Raw genomic sequence first — 21,236 nt, forward strand, 5'->3', positions numbered from 1 at the left:
GGTAGGAAGGCACTAATCAAAAAACAAAAGGAAATATCTAGAATGTGTAGAAATTGGAACTATTGTGTATTGTTGATGGGATTGTAAAATAGTACAGCCCCTTTGAAAGAAGGTTTGATTGTTCCTCAAAGAAACAGAACATCGTGATGCTGTTACTCAATCATTCCACTTCTGGGATATGCCCTACAAAACAAGTCTACCCTAAATACATAGCAGCATTATTTGCAGCAGGCAAAAGGCAAAATCAATCCAAAGTCCATCAGGTGATGGCTGCAGAAAAATAACTTTATACATTCAAACAGTGGAATGCCATTCAACAACAAAAGTGCTGACTCATGCAAAAGTACTGATTCATTCTACAACATGGGTGAACCTTGAAAACCATATGCTTAGGGAAAAAAGCCAGACACAGGAAGTCACATAAAGTTTCATTTGTGTGAAATACCCAGAACAGGTAAATCCATAGCCACATACAATAGGTTAGTAGTAGTTGCAAGGGGAAAAGGACAGTAACTGGGTACAGGGTTTCTTCTATAGGGATAGAAATCTCCTGGAGTTACACAGTCATGGTAGTTGCCTGGTCTCATACATTTAAAAGGTTGTATTTTATGGTATGTGAATTTTATCCAAATGCAGTAAAATTTTTAAGAGTCTATACACAGAGATAAATAGAAACAAACACATTTATAGACAAACTTTATACTGTGTGTCAACAAATCCATCATAAGCTTAAATAAATACATACTTAAAACTGTTAAAGAGTTTACATCATAATTTAAAATACTATATAATACTCAAACACAGGCCATATTTCTATTTCATGTAGTTATTTCTCATGCAGTACGTATAAATGGTTACACCTGAGAAATCTCTCAAATAATTCATTCAGTATGTAGTCTGATCACACTGATTTCCCCAACACCCTGAGTCTTCTGTCCTTTAAAAACCATCTGTGTACTGATTTTTATCACATCTCCCTGTTTCCTGGTGGCTTGATCATTGCCATTATTCAGCCAGCACTTTTGGAAACTTTTCTTTTCCAATGTGCTAAGTTAACGGAAGCTGAGGACAGCTTCGGCACTGGTAACAGGAATTTGAATTTGAAACTCTGCTTACAGGTAAATATAAATACTCACCTAGGCTTTCCCCTCTGTCAGAACACCTTTTCCCTTCTGTTGTACAGAATGCGACGGCTAGGGAATCACTTAGACATCTTCCCTGTTTGATAATGTTCTATCAAATGGATGCCTTAAATAGCAAGTTCTTGTCATGGATTTAAAGTCTTACATAATACACAAGAACTACACAGTGGTTAGCACCGTATTTAAAAGGTAACAGTGGTAAAGCACTCAGGACTTCACACTGGTGAACATTTGTTCCTTATTAAAGCAAATTTACTGCAGAGGTAACATTAAGCTTTTTTGATAAACTAAGAGATGGCAATCTAGGATAAGTAACCAAGTCCATAGTACTAATTGTAAGTTAAAAAAGAACACAATGGCTAAGAACAGCTTTAAAAAGCATCAAATCCCACAGGGATAAAATAATAAATTGTGCTTAGTAACCCTTACACAAAGCGTTATGTAGGTTTGCACTGTGCACTAATAATCTCTCTTCTGTACATTGGGCATTAAAGTTTGGGGGTTCTTAAAAACTAGAAATAAAATATATTTGGCCAATTTGTCCTCTCTGAACTCTAGATGATTTCTGTTCATCCCTGTAACAGTAACTATCCAATTAACATTTGAAACATGATGGACAAAAGAAAAAATATTCTTCATCCAACAGGATTTCAGTGATGAAAGAAAATGAAAAACCAATTCTGAGATTCCAGAGCCTTGAGCTTTTTCATTTTTTGCTTTGAGGAGAATCTTCTTCACCTGCAGTAGCCAGGATTTTGTGATCCCAAGGACAACAGAGCGAAAATTGAATCTGTCTGGCAGAGGATTGGTTTCGCCATTGAGTCTGATCCATTGAAGCCACGGTCCCAGCTCCGGAAATGGCAGGCGTGACAGCCAGGAAAGGCCAAGAACCTGAACATTTCTCAGTCTCTGTTGTTATCACTATCTAGTTCTCAAGACACACCTACATTCTTGCAAGTATGAGCAAGCGTGCATGTTATCAGAAACTTCTGCAGACCGGTGGTGGCAACAAAACTGTACTTCCGGCTGTAGAGTACTGTGCATACTCTCACAGGGAGAGTTTAAACGTCAACACCAAGTGATATTTAGTTAAGGCAGAGAAACACTGTGAAGGTAAAATACATGTCGTTACACACCTGTTAAAATCCTCTAGAACATACAATGCAAGTAAGAACCTGACATTATCTGAGAATTTCACTTAATGTATCTGTATCAGACCATCAATCATAACAAATGAACAGTGATAATGCAAGAGCTTAGTAGGAGGGCAAACTGGAGGCTTTTCCTGGAAGGAGTGAGGGGATATGTTGGCACTCTGTACTTTCTGTTCCATTTTCCTGTAAGTCTAACATTGCACCAAAGTAGTCTAACGTTGCACCAAAATGCTTTTTAGGAAGCATTTTATCCATTTCCCTTAGTTTAAAGATGTATTCCATGGGACTAGACCATCCCAAATCCTCACAAAGCAGAGCACATATTTGAGGACACAGATTCTGGAACCCTATGGTCTGGGTTTGAATCCTTGCTGCACCACTGAGTTGCTTTGGACTTAAGGTGACTCACGTAACTTCCCTGTACTCATGTCCTTACCTGAGTGGTAGAAGATAGAGTAGAAGCCCCCATCTAATAGAGATCCTAGCTTAAAACACTGCCTAGAACACACTGTGTGCTGTGAGAGCCAGCTACTTCCACCCTTAGTATCTTTCAGAAGGAAACGATTCAAGAACACCAGATCTCTGTGTCTTTCCTCTCTTTCTACAAAGAAATGAAGCAACTTTCCAGGAAACTGTATGAAGACAGTGAGTCCTCTTACAAAATGGCAAGGTTTTTGGGAGGGCAGAAACAGACTTGTAGAGAAGGTGATCTGTCTTTAGCGTGTCTTTTTAAATGTTACTTGTTACGGGCCAGGAATATAGATCAGCGACATAATGCCTGCCTGGCAAGCACGAGGTCCTGAGTTTGACTGCAGGCAGCAAAAATAAATAAATAAATAAATAAGTAAATGTATGTTACCTGCTTCTTTTGAATTTAAATGATGTCAGCAGGGATCTGGCGGTTTACATAAAATTGATAGGAATTCCTGTTGGAAGAGTGAGAACACTAAATAAAACACTGTTTTCTAACACAAAAAGAGAAAGCTGTGTAGAATGTCCAAAGCATGCTTTGTATAAGTGAAACTTACTTATGAGGAACAAATTCATGTCCTGCAAGAGAAAGAAAATTTAGATTAATAACTTTAAAGGACATTGCAAATGCAGACACATTCTGCAAGGGCCCAACTGGACCATGAATATATATGCCTTAACAGATATTCCCACAATTTAAAACTGTATTCTAAGTAATCTTTTTAGGAAGCATTTTATCCATTTCCTTGGAAGCACTAATTATGGTTCTTTCTGCATAGCTCCAAGGGAACCATAGAATGCAGTGCAGGTTGTACCTCCTAGAGTTTCTCCTGGAGTTGTACAGTGTTAGTCCAGCTAACACTGTTGTTTCTTAAACCTCCTCCCACTTCAAGTTGTACTCTGAACTCCTTTTCCTAAGACTTTTCCTTAATTACATGGTAGGTTATTAGTTTATTCAATAACTAGATTTTAATTATTATTTAAATTTGCAAGAAAGACCATAACTTATAAATGAGAAAAACTACGTATTTTTGAAATGATTTTTGCAGTATCCCGTGAATCACCTTTCTTCCGAAAGAGTTTCAAAAGCCAGAAGAGAAATGATCCCAATACGAGGAAAGAGGTTCCTGCAACGGGAAGTCCAACTGCCAAGGGACTGCTGGACACCACGGGAGCTAAGGAAACATGAGAGGGACAGCCATCATGCACAGTAATGGATTTTCTGTTCTATTTGACCTTTTTTTCATAAATATATTCTATTTGGAGCAAAAGAGCCATCTATAGACATGCATAAGCCCCATAATGTGCTATCTGTGCCACATCACCTTGAGGCTAGCACTCCACCTCCCCACACCAGAGAGAACTCTAATTTGCCAACCTCTCACACAGTGGCACATTGCACACCTCAGATAATGGTGAAAATCTCTCTCTGTCTCTCTCTCTCTGTCTCTCTCTCTTTTCAGTTTCTTCCTCCTCCTTTCACTTCCAGATCTCCTTTTTCCAATTGTCAGAATTCTATCCATTCTATCAATATGCCACATTTTTTGTTTCCTTCCAAGTCACCCCTCAAATTAAATTTTGACCAGTTCGCTAATGTCAGTAACCTTTCTGATTTGCATATAGTGGGTGGTTAATCACTGAGCAAGATAGATTCCCATCTGTCTCCAGTTCCCTAGACAACCACCATCAATCAATGCATCACCTTCACAGGTAGGCAATGCCGCAGACCATTGTCCCGTGGTGCCACACGTCAGAGCTACAGAGCCATTGAGTGTCCAACCTTCAGGGCATGTAAAGTTGCACACAGTGCCAAACACGGGCTGCCCACTGCAGTTCATATTGATCGTTTGTAAAACTTTCAGCCTTGAACAGTGTACTGCTGTAAATAGTAACACATAGGCAGAGGTCAGCAAATGTCAGCTGAAAGACTTCTCCATTTGGCTTTCAAGTCACCAACAAATGTAAAACTCATAAGCACTATTTAGTATTCAGCTTATAGTAAATTAGGATCAAGCAAACTGAACAACTCAGGTTCAGTAATTTATGAGATATTTAACCCATGACCTAACTCAATAGTATCTTGACAGGAAAAGACTGCCTGTGTATACTGTCTCTGAGAAGTATACTAAAGTTCAGTCGATCAAAGCCTTCTTTGTAGTGGAAGGCACAGGAGAACTTGTAGGTGAATTTTCCAGTAGATAAATGAGTACGTTTCTTTCTTTCTTTCCTTTTTTTTTTTTTTTTTTTGTATTGAGAATTGAACTCATGACCTTGCGCTTTCCAGGCAGGTGCTTACACCACTGAGCTAAATCCCCGGCCACAAATGAGTACATTCCAATATGCTATTCGGAGGCCGAAGAACAGCATCACAGGTCACAGCTGGGAGACACAAGAACGTACTTCAGAGGCTTGTCTGCATCAGGTTACCACTGGTCTCAAGGTAACTAAGTTCCTGAGCTCCTCAATGGTTCTTATCTTAAATAAAATAAAAACAGTGACTGTACCTTCACATGTGGGCTTCTCCTGGTCCCACACTCCTGTGGGGTCACACTGGAGCCTTCTAGGTCCTTTCAGCACAAATCCCTGCTTACAGGAGAACTCACAGCTGGATCCACTTTGGAAACCTTCCAAAGCACTGGGAAAACAATTCATGTCGCCTTGCTCTGGGGTGGATAAGGCTCTGCACTGCAAAGCTAAAACAGCAAGATGATGGTCAGCAAATAGCTCGGAGGAACTGCACACTGTTTTGCCTTTGATGGCACAGAAATTTCCTGTGAGACACAGAAATGTTCAAAGAACTCAAGATGATTTGCCAATATTCCCTGGACTGCTGGGACTGTCTTCTTTGAATTCCTGTCCTCTTGTGGACAAGGGCACCTGTGAAAGGATGTGTTAACAGGAATAACAGTTCCTCTGCACTGCTTTTCTGAAGGGCAAAGTAAGTGAGGATCAAGGGAAAGATTTCAGGTTGGAGAACAATGTAACAATCCTTGGTGCTTATACATGTTACAGAAACCAAAGGGGGAGAAAACAGCCTCGCAAAATATGGGCCTTGTGGCGTGGTTTTTGTATTGAAATATTCTGCCACTGGAAATTAGCCTATGTTTTATTTGGCTATAAAAATGTCAACACCTAATATGGAAACTTACTGGTTTTTAATATCTGTACTCTTGCTTGGAGTGAATTAAATTTTAGTGCTTATGTAAGTATAAAAAAGTCTGTACCTAAAGTAGTAAAAGCAATTCTGGGCAAAAAAGTCAAAGCAGGTGACATCACAATTACTAACTTGAGCTACTATGTTAAAATCAGCATGGTACTGGCAAAAAAAAAAATGAATCTAAGGACCAATGGAACATACCAGAAGATGCAGACACAACTCCAAACATGCTCAGTCACCTTATCTTTGAAAAAGCGGCTAAACATGTTCATTGGAAGAAAGATAACCTCTTTAATAAATGGTACTAGAAAAACTAGCTTTCCACAGGCTGAAAACTAAATCCAGACCCATCTCTATCACCATGCACTAAAGTCAAAATGGATCAAAAATCTAAATATTAAACAGACACAGTAAATCTACTTGAGAAACTAAGTAGAAATCTTGAATGCATAGGTATAGGCAGAGACTGCATCAACAGAAGTTAGACTGCATGCAAAATACTTCAAAGAATTAACAACTGGGACCTCATCTTAATAAAAAGATTTTTTACATCAAAGAAAATCACTAACAGAGTGAAAAGTCAACACACAGAGTGGGAAAAATTTTAGCCAGTTTGTCCTCAAATACAAAGGACTTCTATAAAGAATACATCTATCTATAGATATAGATATAGATATAGATATAGATATAGATATAGATATAGATATAGATATAGAATTGAAAAAAATCAGACTTCCCAAACTCAAAGACCCAATCCCAGGATATCTGAGATGAATATGCACATCTCAGAGGAAGAAATACAAATGGTAAATAAATGTATGAAAAACATTCAACATCATTAGTTAGTCGAGTGATGCAAATTTAAACAACACTGAGATTTCATCTCACCATAGAAAGAATGACTGTCATCAAGAAATCAACCAATAACAAATGCTGGAGGGACTAAGGGGGAAAAGGAGCCCTTCTGCACTGTTGGTGGTAGTGTGGACTTGTGCAACCACTGTGGAAATTATGGAGATTCCTCAAAAGACTAGGATTAGAGGTCCCATTCCACCCAACTATTCCCTTCTGGGTATCTTTTTGTAAAAATTAAAAACATCATATGACAGCAATATTTGTGTGCCCATGTTTATTGCAGTTGTAATCACTACATCTTGGAAACAGTCCAGATGATCTTCAATGGAGGAATGGATAAAAAACATGTGATTTTATTAATACAATGCAGTACTATTCAGTCATAAAGAAGGATAAACTGAAGACTTTTATAAGTAAATGGATGCAACTTGAGACCATACTCATAAGTGAAGTAAATCAGACTCACATGTGTAAATACCATATTATATTGTCTCCCTGATATGAGAAGCAAAAGTGTAAAACAGGTCCAAAATATACAATAGGTGCTGTGCAATGGGAAGAAATTTTTCAAAAGGAATTAGGATGGGGGAATGCAGAAAGGAAGGAAGGGAAAAGGTAAAAACAAAATAAAAGATAGTTACACGACTAGCTTCTCTTAGTTCATTGAAAAGAATGGTTTCTGTTAATATCTTTTGGAGAACATTTTATGCCTGTCTTGTATTCTGATTAACTACTTTAAAGATAACAATACTTAATGTATTAACTATTGTTATGCTCCTATTATTTTGTTACGAAATTTAGTTTTACTTTTTTTTCCATGAAAATAAAAGAATGCCTCTGTAGCAAAAGCCATGCTGGAGGCTTTCCATCACTGTTAGTTAGGAGCAGTTTCAGAAGAAAAGCGTCATAATACATATACAAGACATATTCTCTTTATTCTATGCTTTTAATTTTCTGATACGACTTCTTTTACATTAGAATTTCTGCCTACTCCAGGCCAATGTCTGTAACATTACATTAACAGAGCACTGTTAAGAGACCAACAAAGGATTTGCTCGTACGTATGGTCTTTTTCCCTGGCCAAGGATTGGTTCTTTATATGAATCTCAAAGATAAGTGCTGGCCATCAGATTTCCTATGTGTACTGAAACCTCTGTTCTCATTTGCACTGCCCACAGTTGAAAGCTGCTAGTTTCCTCAAATGGAACACAGAGAGAGCCTGAGCCTCACCTTCACACACTGGAGTTTGCTGTGTCCACTGCCCTTGCGCAGTGCATTCGATCTGAATTGGCCCCTGCAGCGTGAAGCCCTCCTCACAGTTGAAGTTGCAGGATGACCTGAAGGCAAACTCTTCAGCAGAAGAGTGAGTACAGTTCACAGAGCCATTCTGAAGCCGGTGGATGGCATCACATGTCACAGCTGTAACAGAGGTGTTCGCATATGTGAGCAAGTCTGGCCTGCCCATTTCAAGTGCATTTTCAGAAAGAGAAGGTTTGCAGTGTCTGGAGGTGGAGCAACCTTACCTTTACAGGTTGGCTTCTCATTGTCCCAAATCCCAGAGGAGGTACATTGCAGTTTTTCAGCTCCCATTAGTTCAAATCCTTCCTCACACTCAAACGCACAGGTTGTGTTCCACAGAAATCTTCCAGGGTTTGGGAAACAATGCATGCTCCCATTGGCAGGGTTAGTCAGAGCATCACACTCAGCCAATGTGGAGATGACACCTTGAAATTTACAAAAGAATATGTTTTTACTTCCTGTTGCAGCTAATTGCACTTATAAAATAGAGAGAAAGCTGCCTTCAAAGGGTAGTTCAGAATACCTATGTCCATTCTGGGGGTGTATGTAAGGGACTTATTCAGAAATGAATGATTAAATGTGGAACAAAATCATATAGGCTTTATGAGGAATGAATGGTTAAAATGTGGAGCAAAAGCACACCAATAATTAAACTGCGGGACAAAAACAGGATCTGTGAGAATCCAATAAGTTAAACAAGAAGTTTAGTTAGAAGTTTAGTGAAACGTGTGTCTGACCATTGTTTTTGTCCTTTCCCCAAGAAAAACTGCCCAACCTTGAGAGAATTCCTTGGTCAAGTGTTTTTCTCCTGATTTTTTTTTCTCTTATGGTGATATTCTAAATAAAAAGCCAGAGAATTTCAGCTTCGAGGCTCTTCTCTAAAGAGACTTCACAGGCTGGGGGCTCTTGGTTGAAACTAAGCCTCTCTGGGCCTCTCTTAGACTGAACTAAGTCTCAGCCACAAGTAATATTTTTCATCCTCTATGCTGCCTGCCACAGGTATAAATACCCATAACAAAAGTTTTGTACATTTTTATATTGATATTTTCATCTTTTTGGATTAATTTTTATTTTGACTCTGCTGACTGATATCTGATAAAATATCATTTACATAATTCAAAATCTACATAATACAGATTCTAGAATAGGATTTATGATTCATTGGGGTGAAAAAAATATTGCTATACCCAGGACATTATTATACCCAGTGTGATCTAAAGGATTTATTTATAAATAAATAAATAGTTCTTGAGACTCCTTGATTATGATGGTCTTAAGTTAGCTCACTGCACAGGACAGTTAGTTGGAAAAGATGAGAAGTCATGAGGGCATCTTGGGTGTGGTTCCATGCCTGTGTGGTGTCTGCTTCACCACTGCCAGACCTGCAGAATACCCATTTAAAAGCGTCCCTCAAACCAAGCAGGTTTGCCCACACACACATTGCTGAGAGAACAACTTTTACTGAAAATAACAATAACAGAAAAGAACTTTCCCTGGGGTTTGGACAATGTCTTCTGTGGGACAGAAAGTGCAGAATGAGGGGTGAGTTGGAGAATGTCCTGCGGACACTGAAAGAGACTCACCCTCACAGAGTGGCATGGGCCCACTCCACTCCCCGGAGGACAGGCACCGTGGGGTCTGGTTGCTGCTTGGCAGGTAGCCACTTTCACAGCTCACAGAGCAGGAGGAGTTGTAGCTGAACGGCCCGAAAGGTTGGGTGCAAACCAGGCTTCCATGTTCCGGGTTTTCCTGTGCTTTACATGTTACAACTGAAAAAAAATGTAAATTGGATCTGCTGTGTCACCTTGTAACTGCTGCTTGCTGAGTGTTGCCTGTGTGACAGATGCTATGTACCCATAAATCTATGATGTTGGTACTGTTACTATATTCACTTTACTCTGGGTCCCATAACTATAGTCATGGACCACTTAATGACCATTTCATCAATGATGGCCTGTGGGTGTGATCATGGTCCCACAAAACACCATGGCAAGGTACAGAATAACAAGGGGTAAGTCTGAGATTTGACTCCAGAGGGTCTGACTTTGTAATCTCATTCTCAATCACCACCTTACCTCGTATGAGCTAGAGTAAGGATGAAATATGAACCTGACACCCAGCCCAACTGGCACAAGGGAGGGTGCTGCCCTCGCAGGGAAAGGAAGATGTAAGAACCAGACTCACCTTGCTCACACCTCAGTCCACGGAAGCCAGGGTGGCACTTGCAGCTGTGGTTCTCGATGGTCTCTTCACATTCACCGTGGCCACTGCAGGATTCATTGGTACAGGCAGCTGCAGAGATCACATTCCCTAATGAGCATGATTGTCACTGTGTGTATCACATGCTCCTTTGAATATAACAGCAGCAGTGTACAGAGACATCATCAAATACACAGGGTGCTTAAGATTTTACTGAAGGGGTTTCAGGCTTATCTAGTTTATATCTGCATGCTAATGACTGGAAATTAGGGGTATAGCTAGCACCAAGCATGGAAAATTCACTTTATCATTAACCCTGAAAACTGTTCCTTTATCAAAAACAGACAAGTAACCGAAATATATACTGCATGGGTGTCTTACTATTCTGCCTAGGTATAGAACTCTATATAGGTATAGGTACATACATTTTTGTCTATGTTCAAAGATGTAAAGAGATACTTTAGTAGTTAAACAGGACGTCTTAAAATCATCTTTTGAAATATAAGATTACCGCAGTAGAGACCAACTTTTACACACTGAATTTGTCAAGGTGACCACCAGCAAAGCTCCTTCCCAGTGGTCCCCACACCTCCTACCTGTGTAGCACAAAGCAAGCTTCTTTTTGCTGCATGGCTCATCATTCCACATGCCCGCATCCTTGTCTCTGCGGATGTAGATTTCCACACAGTCCTCGTCCTGTTGCTTATTGTTGGGCTCACCCGGAGCCCAGTTTTCGGTTTCGTCAGTTAGCGGTTTCTGGGTTCCTTCCCAGATCCACACATTATTGATTTTTCTAATTCCAATCCAGTAATAGCTTTTTGAGTAGCTCAGCCTAGAGTTCAGGTATTCAATCTCTTCTTTGTTTTGAATTGCCACTAAATGTGTATACCTTTGCTGACAGAAGGCCCTGGCCTCCTCATAAGTCATAGGTTCTGTAGAGACATTGTAAGACCAGGATCTGCTGTCTCTAATGAGAAGCACTGAGGAGACAGAGAAGAAACGGTAGAGTTTAGTTCTGCTATAGTTTAACTCTATTAACTGTGCTTAGTTAGGATCGTCTTAGTTTTGCCATGTGTGGCCTTTGGAATGATCTAAATGTTTTACCCTTTGAAAAATTAATCATAGGATTATATGAGAAATGCTACCATTTATTGTGTACTACTTTTGTCACTGGTCATCCACTAGGCACTTTATCACACTCACTCGTCACAGCCTAACTGTATATTGACTTTACAGAAGAATAATAATGAGATAATGAGGTTAATGAAGCTGTACTGAGCCATGAGTACGTGTCACCAAAGTACTGTGTGAAGCACTTTACATGGACCATGATACTGAATTCTTACAATGTCTAAATAATAAAATATTATGATCAATACTTTTAAGTGAGTAAACTGGAGTACTGGGAGGTAAAGAACATACTGCCCTGGGATATGAAGGATGCTGCTAGTTACCCTGCAATGCACAGGACATCCCCACAGGAACATTCTAATCCTCAACGGCAATAGTGCAAAAGGAAGAAACCACGCTCTGTCTAGTAACCGTGACTTACCAAATATGAGAGCGGAGACAAACTGTGGAGCAATCATGACTTCAAGAATTCTTCTCACTGAAGAGTTAGATTTGAAATATTTTTCTGGGAAGAGAAAGCATAAAACTAATTACAGCGGGAAATACCAGGTAGCTTATTACACCATTCTACTGTGATTTTGACCCAGCATCATAAGATTTGAGCAAAAGGATTCCAGTGGCACAACCTGTATTTCAAAGACTTTTACCAGAATGAATAAAACATTGAGCATTTTCATCAGTTAGGTCAAACAGAAAAGTCTGGTTTTTCACTCTAATAAAAGCTTGCACACATAATAGAAAGTTTTTGCATATCAGTGTATAGTGGTAAATATGCTACTCTTGTCAAGCATTCTGCACTTACTGTTCTGCAAAGTAGAATTTGAGAGTTGGATTTCTCACGTGTCCAGCTCTGGCTGCTGTCCCGTGCTGCTCCAGCAGTTCTGTAGTAAAGCCAGTCAAGAGCCACTGAGCATTGCTTCGGCAGTGTCCTTTATAGAGAGGGCTGCTTCCTGTGGGTAATCGGAGGATGTAGTTCAAATTCAATGAAAAGGAAATGCTCGGCTGTATCCAAAAAGTTTTCCATGAATTTCCACAGTGCTTAAAATTACAGTGATAAGAGAAACCACTCTTCAGTTAACTTCCCCTCATCCAGGTTTTTATGCTTCATGTGCAATTTCATTAATATTAGTGCAAGGTTTTTCATCCCAATAACATAAATCCCATTCTAAAAATGTTTTAAGACATTGCTCATGTAATTGTGGTAGTAGTTGGTGTTTCACAAACATGAACGGACTAACAACGTTTTGTCATCCATGATTTACGAGCCTCAATTTTCTCATCCACAGCTGTCAATAATAGATCAACGCTTGCTTCTCCTTTCTCTTTCTCCTACCAACTGAACCCCTTTTCAAATGCATTGCCTCATAAGGTGAATGAGCCGTAAGATAGATGGTGATCCTCAGATTCCATGCACTACAATTACTAAAAATAACATCTTCCACTCAAATGCTTGAAATGCTTTGTCTCTTCAGAATTGTTTCACGAGAAATAAGGCAAACAGATTTAGATATTCATGTCTAGATAATCCTGGTTTGCTCAGTGAACAAAGATTAAAAACTACATATACTCATATCTGAGTGCAACAAAATTTATTTAAAATTTTAATGATCTGAATATGCCAAGAATAAAAATGTTAACAATGGCTGCCACTGCATGGCAGAATCTGGAGTAATTTTTACATCCTTCATTATTTTTCAACATTTTCCAAGTTTTATTATGCCCTTTTACTTTTACAGTGTAGAGATTACAATTTTTAAGAACCTTGTGCCCAAATGCAGCTGAAAGGACTCATTTCTGTCCCTTTATCTGGCTTGGTGATCTGTCTCATTATGCAGTCCTCCTCTGTGCTCTCTGACCATGGCAGGTCCCATCAAGAAGGGTATTTCCAAGTCCAGGGAGGACAGCTTGGAGAAGATGCAGTGACCACTGACCCAAACCCCTAAAAATAGGGATAAAATGGGCAAGGCAAAAACAAACCAGGCAGGCAGGTTCTTCCTGGGAGGGAATTAGTAATCCTGAGAAACCTTCCCGGAAGCTCCTGACTCAAAGCAAGTTCTCTCCAAGGTGAAAGGGCAAAATGATTGTTCTAAACTTATACTGAGAAAGTCTCAGGAAGAGAACTGGGAGAAAAGATAAGAGAAGGGAGGGAAAGGGATTGTGAGTGAGAAAGGCCATTATGATTAAGATGCATAAATAGATAGCTGATAGGTAGTTTGATAAATAGATACATAGATGATAGACAGAGACATGGATAGTTTTAAGCAGAGGTACGTTGACCGGAGCCGCGGGAGACAGGAGACCAAACTCGAGCAGGATCAGCTCTCAAACTTTATTGCGTACAGCGAACCGGACCTAACAAGGTCCGCCACCCTCAGTGTTGGTTCCTCTTCTGCCCGTTGGGGGCAGGAACAACCTCTTATAAGGGGAAGCAGTATCCAATCACAGAGAAGCGCGTCTAACAAGCTGATAGGCTAGCGTCACAGGTAACTGGGCAGATATGACAATTTGGCGGGCTTGTTCAGGCCGGGAAGAACCCGGAAGCAGGAAATGGGCGCCATCATAGGCGGCTTCCCACAGTACGTTATGCCACGTGCACTCACCCTAACACTTTCTCTGCCTCCTCCCAGAATGTTTTCTTTGTCCCTGCTCCTGAGCTGGACTGTGGGCAGGTAGAAGTATCTTAGGGAATGATGGACTTTCCTGGGCTCTACATGACAAATGAAGAGGCCACAGACTGACCCTCTCAGGCCCAGCACAGCAGAGGCAGGAGTGGGATTTCAGCTGACCCCTGGGGCATCTTCATCTGCTTGGTGTCATCAGATCTGATGACCGACATTCACTCACTTGTTGGAGGTTGGAGGTTGGGATGGTGTGGACAGTGAGTGGAAAAAGAAACTGGGTGAGATTTCAATAGTTGGAGGTGTTGAATAGTATCTCCTCCCCTGAATATTTCAAAACATTCCCCCAAATCAGGCTCCTAAGAGATAAGCTTGAAACTTCCACTGTATCTCCCATGCTTTGGAGCGTTAGAAAACAGTTCTGCTGGAGACATAAGCAACAGAACTGCTCAGAAATTTTCCACCTGGCTTCCCATGGAGCCTCCTGACAATGGCTACCTGGTAGAGTGTGATTCAATTGAGAAAAGGAAAAAAGACAAGTAATTAGGTGTACTCCAGGCTGAACCACCCGGACTATGCCCTCTTTGAAGTGGCCGCTTTCCCACTTGGTCATCCTTCTCCCTAGAAGTCCTTGGTCCTACTCTCCATAACCTTTAGTTGGACAGGGAGGACTTTAACTGCTTTTGCCTTGAAATGTGGGCCCATTCATTCTCATATTTATGGCGAAGATGCATCCCTGAGGGACTCTGAGTGCCAGGAAGAATATGTTGGGATCTGCAACACAAACATTAGAATTTTAACACAGGCTGCCCTCTAGGCTGGATATTGTTGGGCCTGGTAGAAAGTGGCACATGACCACAAGTGGCAAGAGCCTCTGTGGAAGTGTCTGCTTGTATTTGGGTCCTCACTGCTGAATGTAACTGGAAAAGCAGACAATGTCTGCCTCCTGTCTCCTAAGACACACTCCAGGCTCTGCATTCTGCCCTAGGAAAGTTTATTATTACCTCTTTGTGCTTATTTTTTTTTTAAACCTTCTTGATACCTTACCCACCAAAAAAATTTTTTTACTCTACTAACATCTATATTATCTTAGCAGAGACTTGAGTAGAGGGAGGAAGATAAAACTTCATTTGCAAGATGCAATCATCGTATCTCTCGTGCATCCAAAATTATGAAAGAAAATTAGTGTCCAGTGCACAGACTTTCTTTGTTTGATCAAAACCTATGTATATTTGCTGTGACACTGGTCTGATTCAATCTAGGTTCCTATCCCCAAAAGGCAAGTTCACTCATTTGGGATTTGCAGTAAAAATAGGGATTTGAGAACTTCTGGATGGGGTGGAACCCTTTTACTCTCTACTGAGACTAACAGGTTTTATTGTGCTTTTGCTTCCTGTTTGGCAGTACCTTCTCTCAGTGCTTCCTCTTTCTGTTTTTGGGTCTTAAGAACTAATGAGAATATCTTTATGATGATCCAGTTCTGGTAAATTCTCAAAGGGCTGGGTGGGCAGTGTAGTTAACAGAACTTTTCCTGTACGTAGCCAGACAGGTGTTGACAACTGTTCAGCAGGGAGAGAATACTTCTGAACTGTAGAAAATCCTCCAGCTTGTTTTCTTTGGATACTCCCACAGTTTGTTTTGTAAATTCGAATTTTTCTAAAGGGTTATTATTAGCTTTGTTCTCAGTGTCTCATGTCAGAAAAATTCTAGCCCGGTCACTTTTGAAAACAGAACTCTAAAAAATAAGAACAGAACTTTGACTTTATTGTGTTAGAAAGAAAATGTAGTATTTCCCAAAAATAACTGGTGAAAGAAAGGAGTTACTTGTTTTTAGTTTCTCAAAATTAAAAATAGCTAATTTTGGAGAACAGGAGAATAATCTGAATTTCCTAAAATTCCTTATAGTTCAATAATCAAAATGGTTATTTACTAAGCATTATATATTTGGAAATGGTTGTATTATCCAGATAACAGTGAATATTTTAATGCAGCAATTAAACACAAAAAGTATTTCATTTTAACATTTCATTCAGGCATAGTTTTACATGCCTATAATCCCAACAGTCTGGAAAGCTGAGGCAGGAAGAATATAAATTCCAGCCCATGTATGCTAATCACAGATTTCAGAATCGTAATTACTCTAGTATAAAATAAAGCATGCACACTCTTCTTTATAATTTAATTTTATTCAATGAAAATAAAGAAATATATTTGGGGAAAGCTGCCAGGCCCTCTGTCTCCTGATAACTAAACTGGATGTGGATACTGAGAGACTTGGTGTGGTGCTGATGGGCCGACCTGCCTTCCGAAGACATTCTAGGTGGTTCTAACCTTCGTAGCTATCTGCACATTGCTAGCACAAAAGAAGGAAAACAACTTCTTTTAGGACAAGATCATCAAAGTGGAAAAGTGAGCATCAGGCCTGGTCTGCAAACCTCACCTGTGTCAGCCACACTGGCATCACCCACATGGTCTTGTCCCCAGGCAGTGGCCACCTATCTGCCATTCAGGAGTTAGAGTGGTCACCACCTGCACGCTTCACCTTGTTTGCCAGTGCTACTGGTTGAAAAGTAGTGTGGGACAGAGCATCCAAGGTGATGAAATGATAACTCTGACAATGAATAACAGGCACATTTCAAAAGGGGCACCATGGAAGAAGAATTTGAGCTGAGGTTCAAGCTAGAGTCTTCCCATGCTGTGGGTGTGTGTTCACTTGGCTTTTGATGTTGAGGGGGTCTGTTGCACTGCTGAACTAGGCTTAGTTAAAAATCCCTAGGTTATTACTTAGCAAATGTTACAGGAATACAGAGGGTAATTTCACCAAGCTAGCAAGGCCTCGCCTCTGCTTCAGAGAGAAAGGAGGAGAGGAAAACATGAGCAATACTTTTTTTGAGAAGCTCAGCTTTATTGCTTCATGTCATAAAGATGCCTCCAGTCAGTCTGGCTAGAGGTAATCAGCACAGAAAGTCTTTATCTGTGATTCTAACAAGTGGAATGTTTCCCTTAATTAGGAGAGCCTTGTTGGTCTCTGGGAAATGAAATGTTTTATAGGATACATGTGAGCCATATCCGAGAATCTCTGCCACTAAACCATTAGTGAGAAATAACGCAGCTTTGGGGATTAGGGATGAGTCACTTACCCACCCTGAAACACCCCGAAGATTGAATTTGTGTTTTTTTTGTCTAACAGACTGCTGTCTCTTGGCTGAATTGCTGGGGCGTATCGTCAAATAATGAAAACTTTTTCACTGTTGTGCACTTGGAAAATCGATAAATTATTCTGGGTATTGCCATGAACTGGCCATATGACCTTGAGAAAGATATATGTCTGGTTGTTCATGTGTAAAATAGTATGATATCTGGAAAATGGGATTTTTATTTTTACCACATAATGCTGTGGTTTAAAAAAAAGTAAAGATATATGAAATTAGTATGAATAAAGCACTGACATACACAGCATGTGAAGATTCAATCAGAATTGTTCATTTTAGACTTAGCCACTCAGAGTTGATTGGCCATAGCTAGCTATGTCAGAAGGGAATGAGAATTTGCAGAGTCTTCTGAACAGGAAAAATAACATCAGCAATGCCTCAGTCTTGAATAAGGGCCTGCCTTGGCTGGGCGAGTGGGGGATGTCAGGAATGAGGTAGGTGCTAGAGCCCATTTCTTGAAAACCGGTTCTGAGAAGCGTGAGGGAAAAGAGACAGTAAATGCTTCCATGGCAAAGGAACAAGACTCTCAAGAGAATGAAGAGGATGAATTAACCTCTGGAAGATAAAGTAGAGAATATATAACCTTCCTGTGAAATGGTTATCAAGACTCCTGGAATCCCTAACTGAATAAGTGTACCATAGCTGCAATTTATAAAATATGCCCATGAAACATTGCTTTCCAGAGATGTTAAGTGAAAATGTAATACAGTAGTCAAATAAGTGGGAAGCACTGCCTGGATTGATGATTTTAGTGGTGTTCCACAAAATGAGCACTTTCTTAATGCACGTTAGCATGTTAAAGGCTCTGAAAAGTCTTGCAGAGTACTCAGGTGCTTCATATCTGTCTAGCTCAATATTTTCCCAACATATTTGATTATGAATATGTTTTCCTCACTATATATAATAATTTTCATTATGCTATAATTTTGATCTGAATATATAGGAGCAATCTAAATGTAAATGCACTGTATTTACCTTTTTTCCATAAATCATATGCATATAATTAAGACTAACAGAGCCTAGAGAAAATGGTGCATTCACTAGCTAGGAGCCATTCTCATCAACATATATACTTGCCTTTCTGTATGCTCTGTATACAACTAAAATTCCAGTCTTAGGAGAATTACAAATTACATATATTACCATATATCAGAATGATAATGTAAACACAGAGAAGAAAAACAATCCAAAGAACAAGAGAGAGAAAGAGGGAACTCTTGATATTTGAAGAATATCAAGTGACAAATCTAGAAGAAATAACAGAACTAAGGACAAATCACTTTGTGAAACACCACTGTAATCATCAATTCAGGCAGGTCTCATGACCATGAGCGTTCATGACCGTCCAACTCTCAAAGCATGAAATATGAACACGCTGTAAACTAGGAGCCTAGTAAATATACTAATGTTTCCTTAAACACTGGCTTTCCTTTAGAGAAAATAGTCCTTGTTAGGTCTGGGAGAAGGGGGAGGCGGAGAGAGAAGTCTGCGGGAGGAATGGAGCGGAGTGGACGGCCGTAAAAGTAGTGGTCAGCGGTGGCTTTATTCCGGGAATGCGGGGAGTGGGCCCCCGCCGCGCCGGCGCCGGCCCCAGGCATCTCTCACGGAGCCCGGGGCAGGGCTGTGGTCTCTCCGGGAACACGGAACACGGGGAGTGGAGACTGGCGCGCTGGCTGGCGCTGGCCGCTGGAATCTGGGTCTCTCTCTTTCTGGCGAACTCTCTGGCGAACTCCCCGGCGAACTTCCCGGCGAACTTTCTCGGACACGTGGCGTGGGAGATCTAAATAGCTTAAGCTTAGGGCAGTGCCCCAAAGGCCATTAGGGATGCACAGATATCCCATTGGCGCACAGGTCCTTAAGGATGGGGATACAGAATCACAATCAAGTCCATAGGGGGCAGGGTGGGGGAGGAGTTTAGCTGCAGCCTTTTCTGGCTACAGTGTTTCATCTGGGCCAGCAACTCTTTCAGTCCTGTTGATAAAAATACAAAAGAAATTTTGTAGAAGGATAAAATTCTCTTAGCCGTTTACTTAAATAAGGAGAAATGTAAAGTGTTTTCCTAGTATCTGACACATATCCTTACAATCTTGGTGCTAGTTTGGACACTTTTTTTCTTCTACATAATTATGTAAAAGTTCAAGGTGAGAAAAACTTGTTTTCAGATGTGTTTTGCTGACAGATGGGTACCCAGAAGAAATTTGGCTTTGTTTTTGCAAAGTCTAGCATGATGTTATATGAATTTTTCATAGCTAATCATTTTTAAGAACTGTTACTATTTCTTTAGTTATTTTAAGCATATAAAGTAAACCCTTCCTGTCATACAACAGACTGATTCCAAATAAGTAACTTGTCTGAAAATATTGCAAACATAAGAGTTCTGAGGCAAATATAAACTTCTAGACTGCAATATTTATGGTAGCAGAACCAAAACCCTAACTCTAACTTTAAAAAAAGTCCTGACAAAGCAAAACATTATAAAAATTAGGGTTAGGGATACAGGGCACATCGATGGAAGTAGATAAACAGAGACCATCTGGAGATAAACTACTGAGGAGCTATCCTGAAAAGGTCAGCAATGGACTTTCCTGGTGATGCTGAGGGGACTCTAGGCCATATTTGTCATGAGTATGAATGTAAATCACAAGCTGCACCTCCAGGGAAGGATTTAGCAATGGCTAGCAAAAGAGAGAATGCATTTTCTGAACTATTAATCCCACTGTTAGGCATTTGTAGTGAAAAAGACACTCCAGAAATTCATTATAGTTTGCTTTTAATAGCAAAATATGGAAACACCTAAATGCACAAAATTGGAGCAGTATTGAAAACAATGGTACAGCAAAGTGCTATTCAAAAACATTAACTTTTTAAAAGGGAGGCTGCAAAGAATATATTATAACTACCTTTAATAAAAGAGAGTGGAAGAGAAATATATGCTTTTATGAATATTATCACAAGAAGGAAAGATAAATCAGAAAAGAAAAATACAACCCTTAAAATTGCGTGCAAACAGAAATAATTGGATTTAACATATATCAATGTGCTAATGCAAACAGAGAAGAAAACTAATCCAAAAACAAGAAAGAATTCCTAGTCCAAGAGAGAGGAAGAAAGAGGAAGCTCTTGGCATCTGAAGACTATCAAATCGTATGTAAAGAAGAAATGACAGAACTGAGGAAAAATCATTTTGCAAAACATCACTGTAATTATCAACTCAGACAAACATTGTGAATGAATGTGTTGCCACTGGGAAAAGACGACTGAAGAGTAGGCTGAAGCAAGACTTAAGAAAAAGTTGAGTTTCCTCAAACGTCCCCTTCGTTACAGCGGTTGTTCTTTATTCTAATTCAGTAAAAGCAGTAACTTTGTGCTTGCATGTGGAGGACCACCTGGACAATGCTCCTTGAATGAAGAGCAGTTATCTCCATTTTAGCTAAACCTGGCCCAATTTTCACATACTGATATGTATAGAGCTGGCTAGGACTTTTTCTTATTCTTTAATTGGTTTTAAGCAATGTAAATCAGTCTGGCTGAGGTGCTGATGTGTAGTCTTTGAAGCAAGGTAACAGGTCAGTAATTCCCCACCCCTTACCTCCCCAAAAACAAGTGCAAGCCAGGTGGGAAGGAGAGTCACATTTCACGCTGTCAGCTGAGATCCAGACTCCAGATGAGAGGCTGTGACTTCCCAAGGCATGAAAGATTACACAGCAGATTTAAAGCCCTGATGCCAAAATATCAGATACTATCTTGAATTGTGTATATCCTTCTCTCTGCATATTGCAGAGGTGATATCAGGCCACCTACCCACCCCAGCTCATGGCACTCATATACTTACAGCCACTCTCACTGTCACTCATCTCCAAGCCACTCACCTTCTGAGAATTAATTAATAGGGCCTTGAATCACCCTAGCTGGACTTAGGACACCCTTGGCTCCCCACAACTATAAATAGGTCTTAGTTGATAGGATTATTTCCAAAAGATGAAAAATATTTCCAAAAG

General features: G+C 40.0%; 1 protein-coding gene across 1 annotated transcript; it reads right to left on the bottom strand.

Annotated features, from left to right (window-relative positions):
* Positions 1 to 411: 411 nt before the first annotated feature.
* On the bottom strand, positions 412 to 12,302 carry Sele (selectin E). The gene is made up of 13 exons (XM_063253640.1): positions 12,211 to 12,302; positions 11,830 to 11,913; positions 10,874 to 11,257; positions 10,263 to 10,370; positions 9,662 to 9,847; positions 8,303 to 8,503; positions 8,010 to 8,198; positions 5,272 to 5,460; positions 4,470 to 4,646; positions 3,832 to 3,942; positions 3,325 to 3,346; positions 3,156 to 3,222; positions 412 to 2,247 (listed from the first exon to the last, which is right to left on the bottom strand). Exons 2-12 carry the CDS (start codon positions 11,864 to 11,866, stop codon positions 3,171 to 3,173), a joined length of 1,656 nt encoding a protein of 551 aa, XP_063109710.1. The 5' UTR covers positions 11,867 to 11,913; positions 12,211 to 12,302; the 3' UTR covers positions 412 to 2,247; positions 3,156 to 3,170.
* Between the last annotated feature and the right edge of the window lie 8,934 nt (positions 12,303 to 21,236).

The sequence above is a fragment of the Cavia porcellus genome, unplaced genomic scaffold (assembly GCF_034190915.1).
Source record: "Cavia porcellus strain 051 isolate PalLab524CR breed Dunkin Hartley unplaced genomic scaffold, mCavPor4.1 scaffold_7, whole genome shotgun sequence".
Lineage (NCBI taxonomy): Eukaryota > Metazoa > Chordata > Mammalia > Rodentia > Caviidae > Cavia > Cavia porcellus.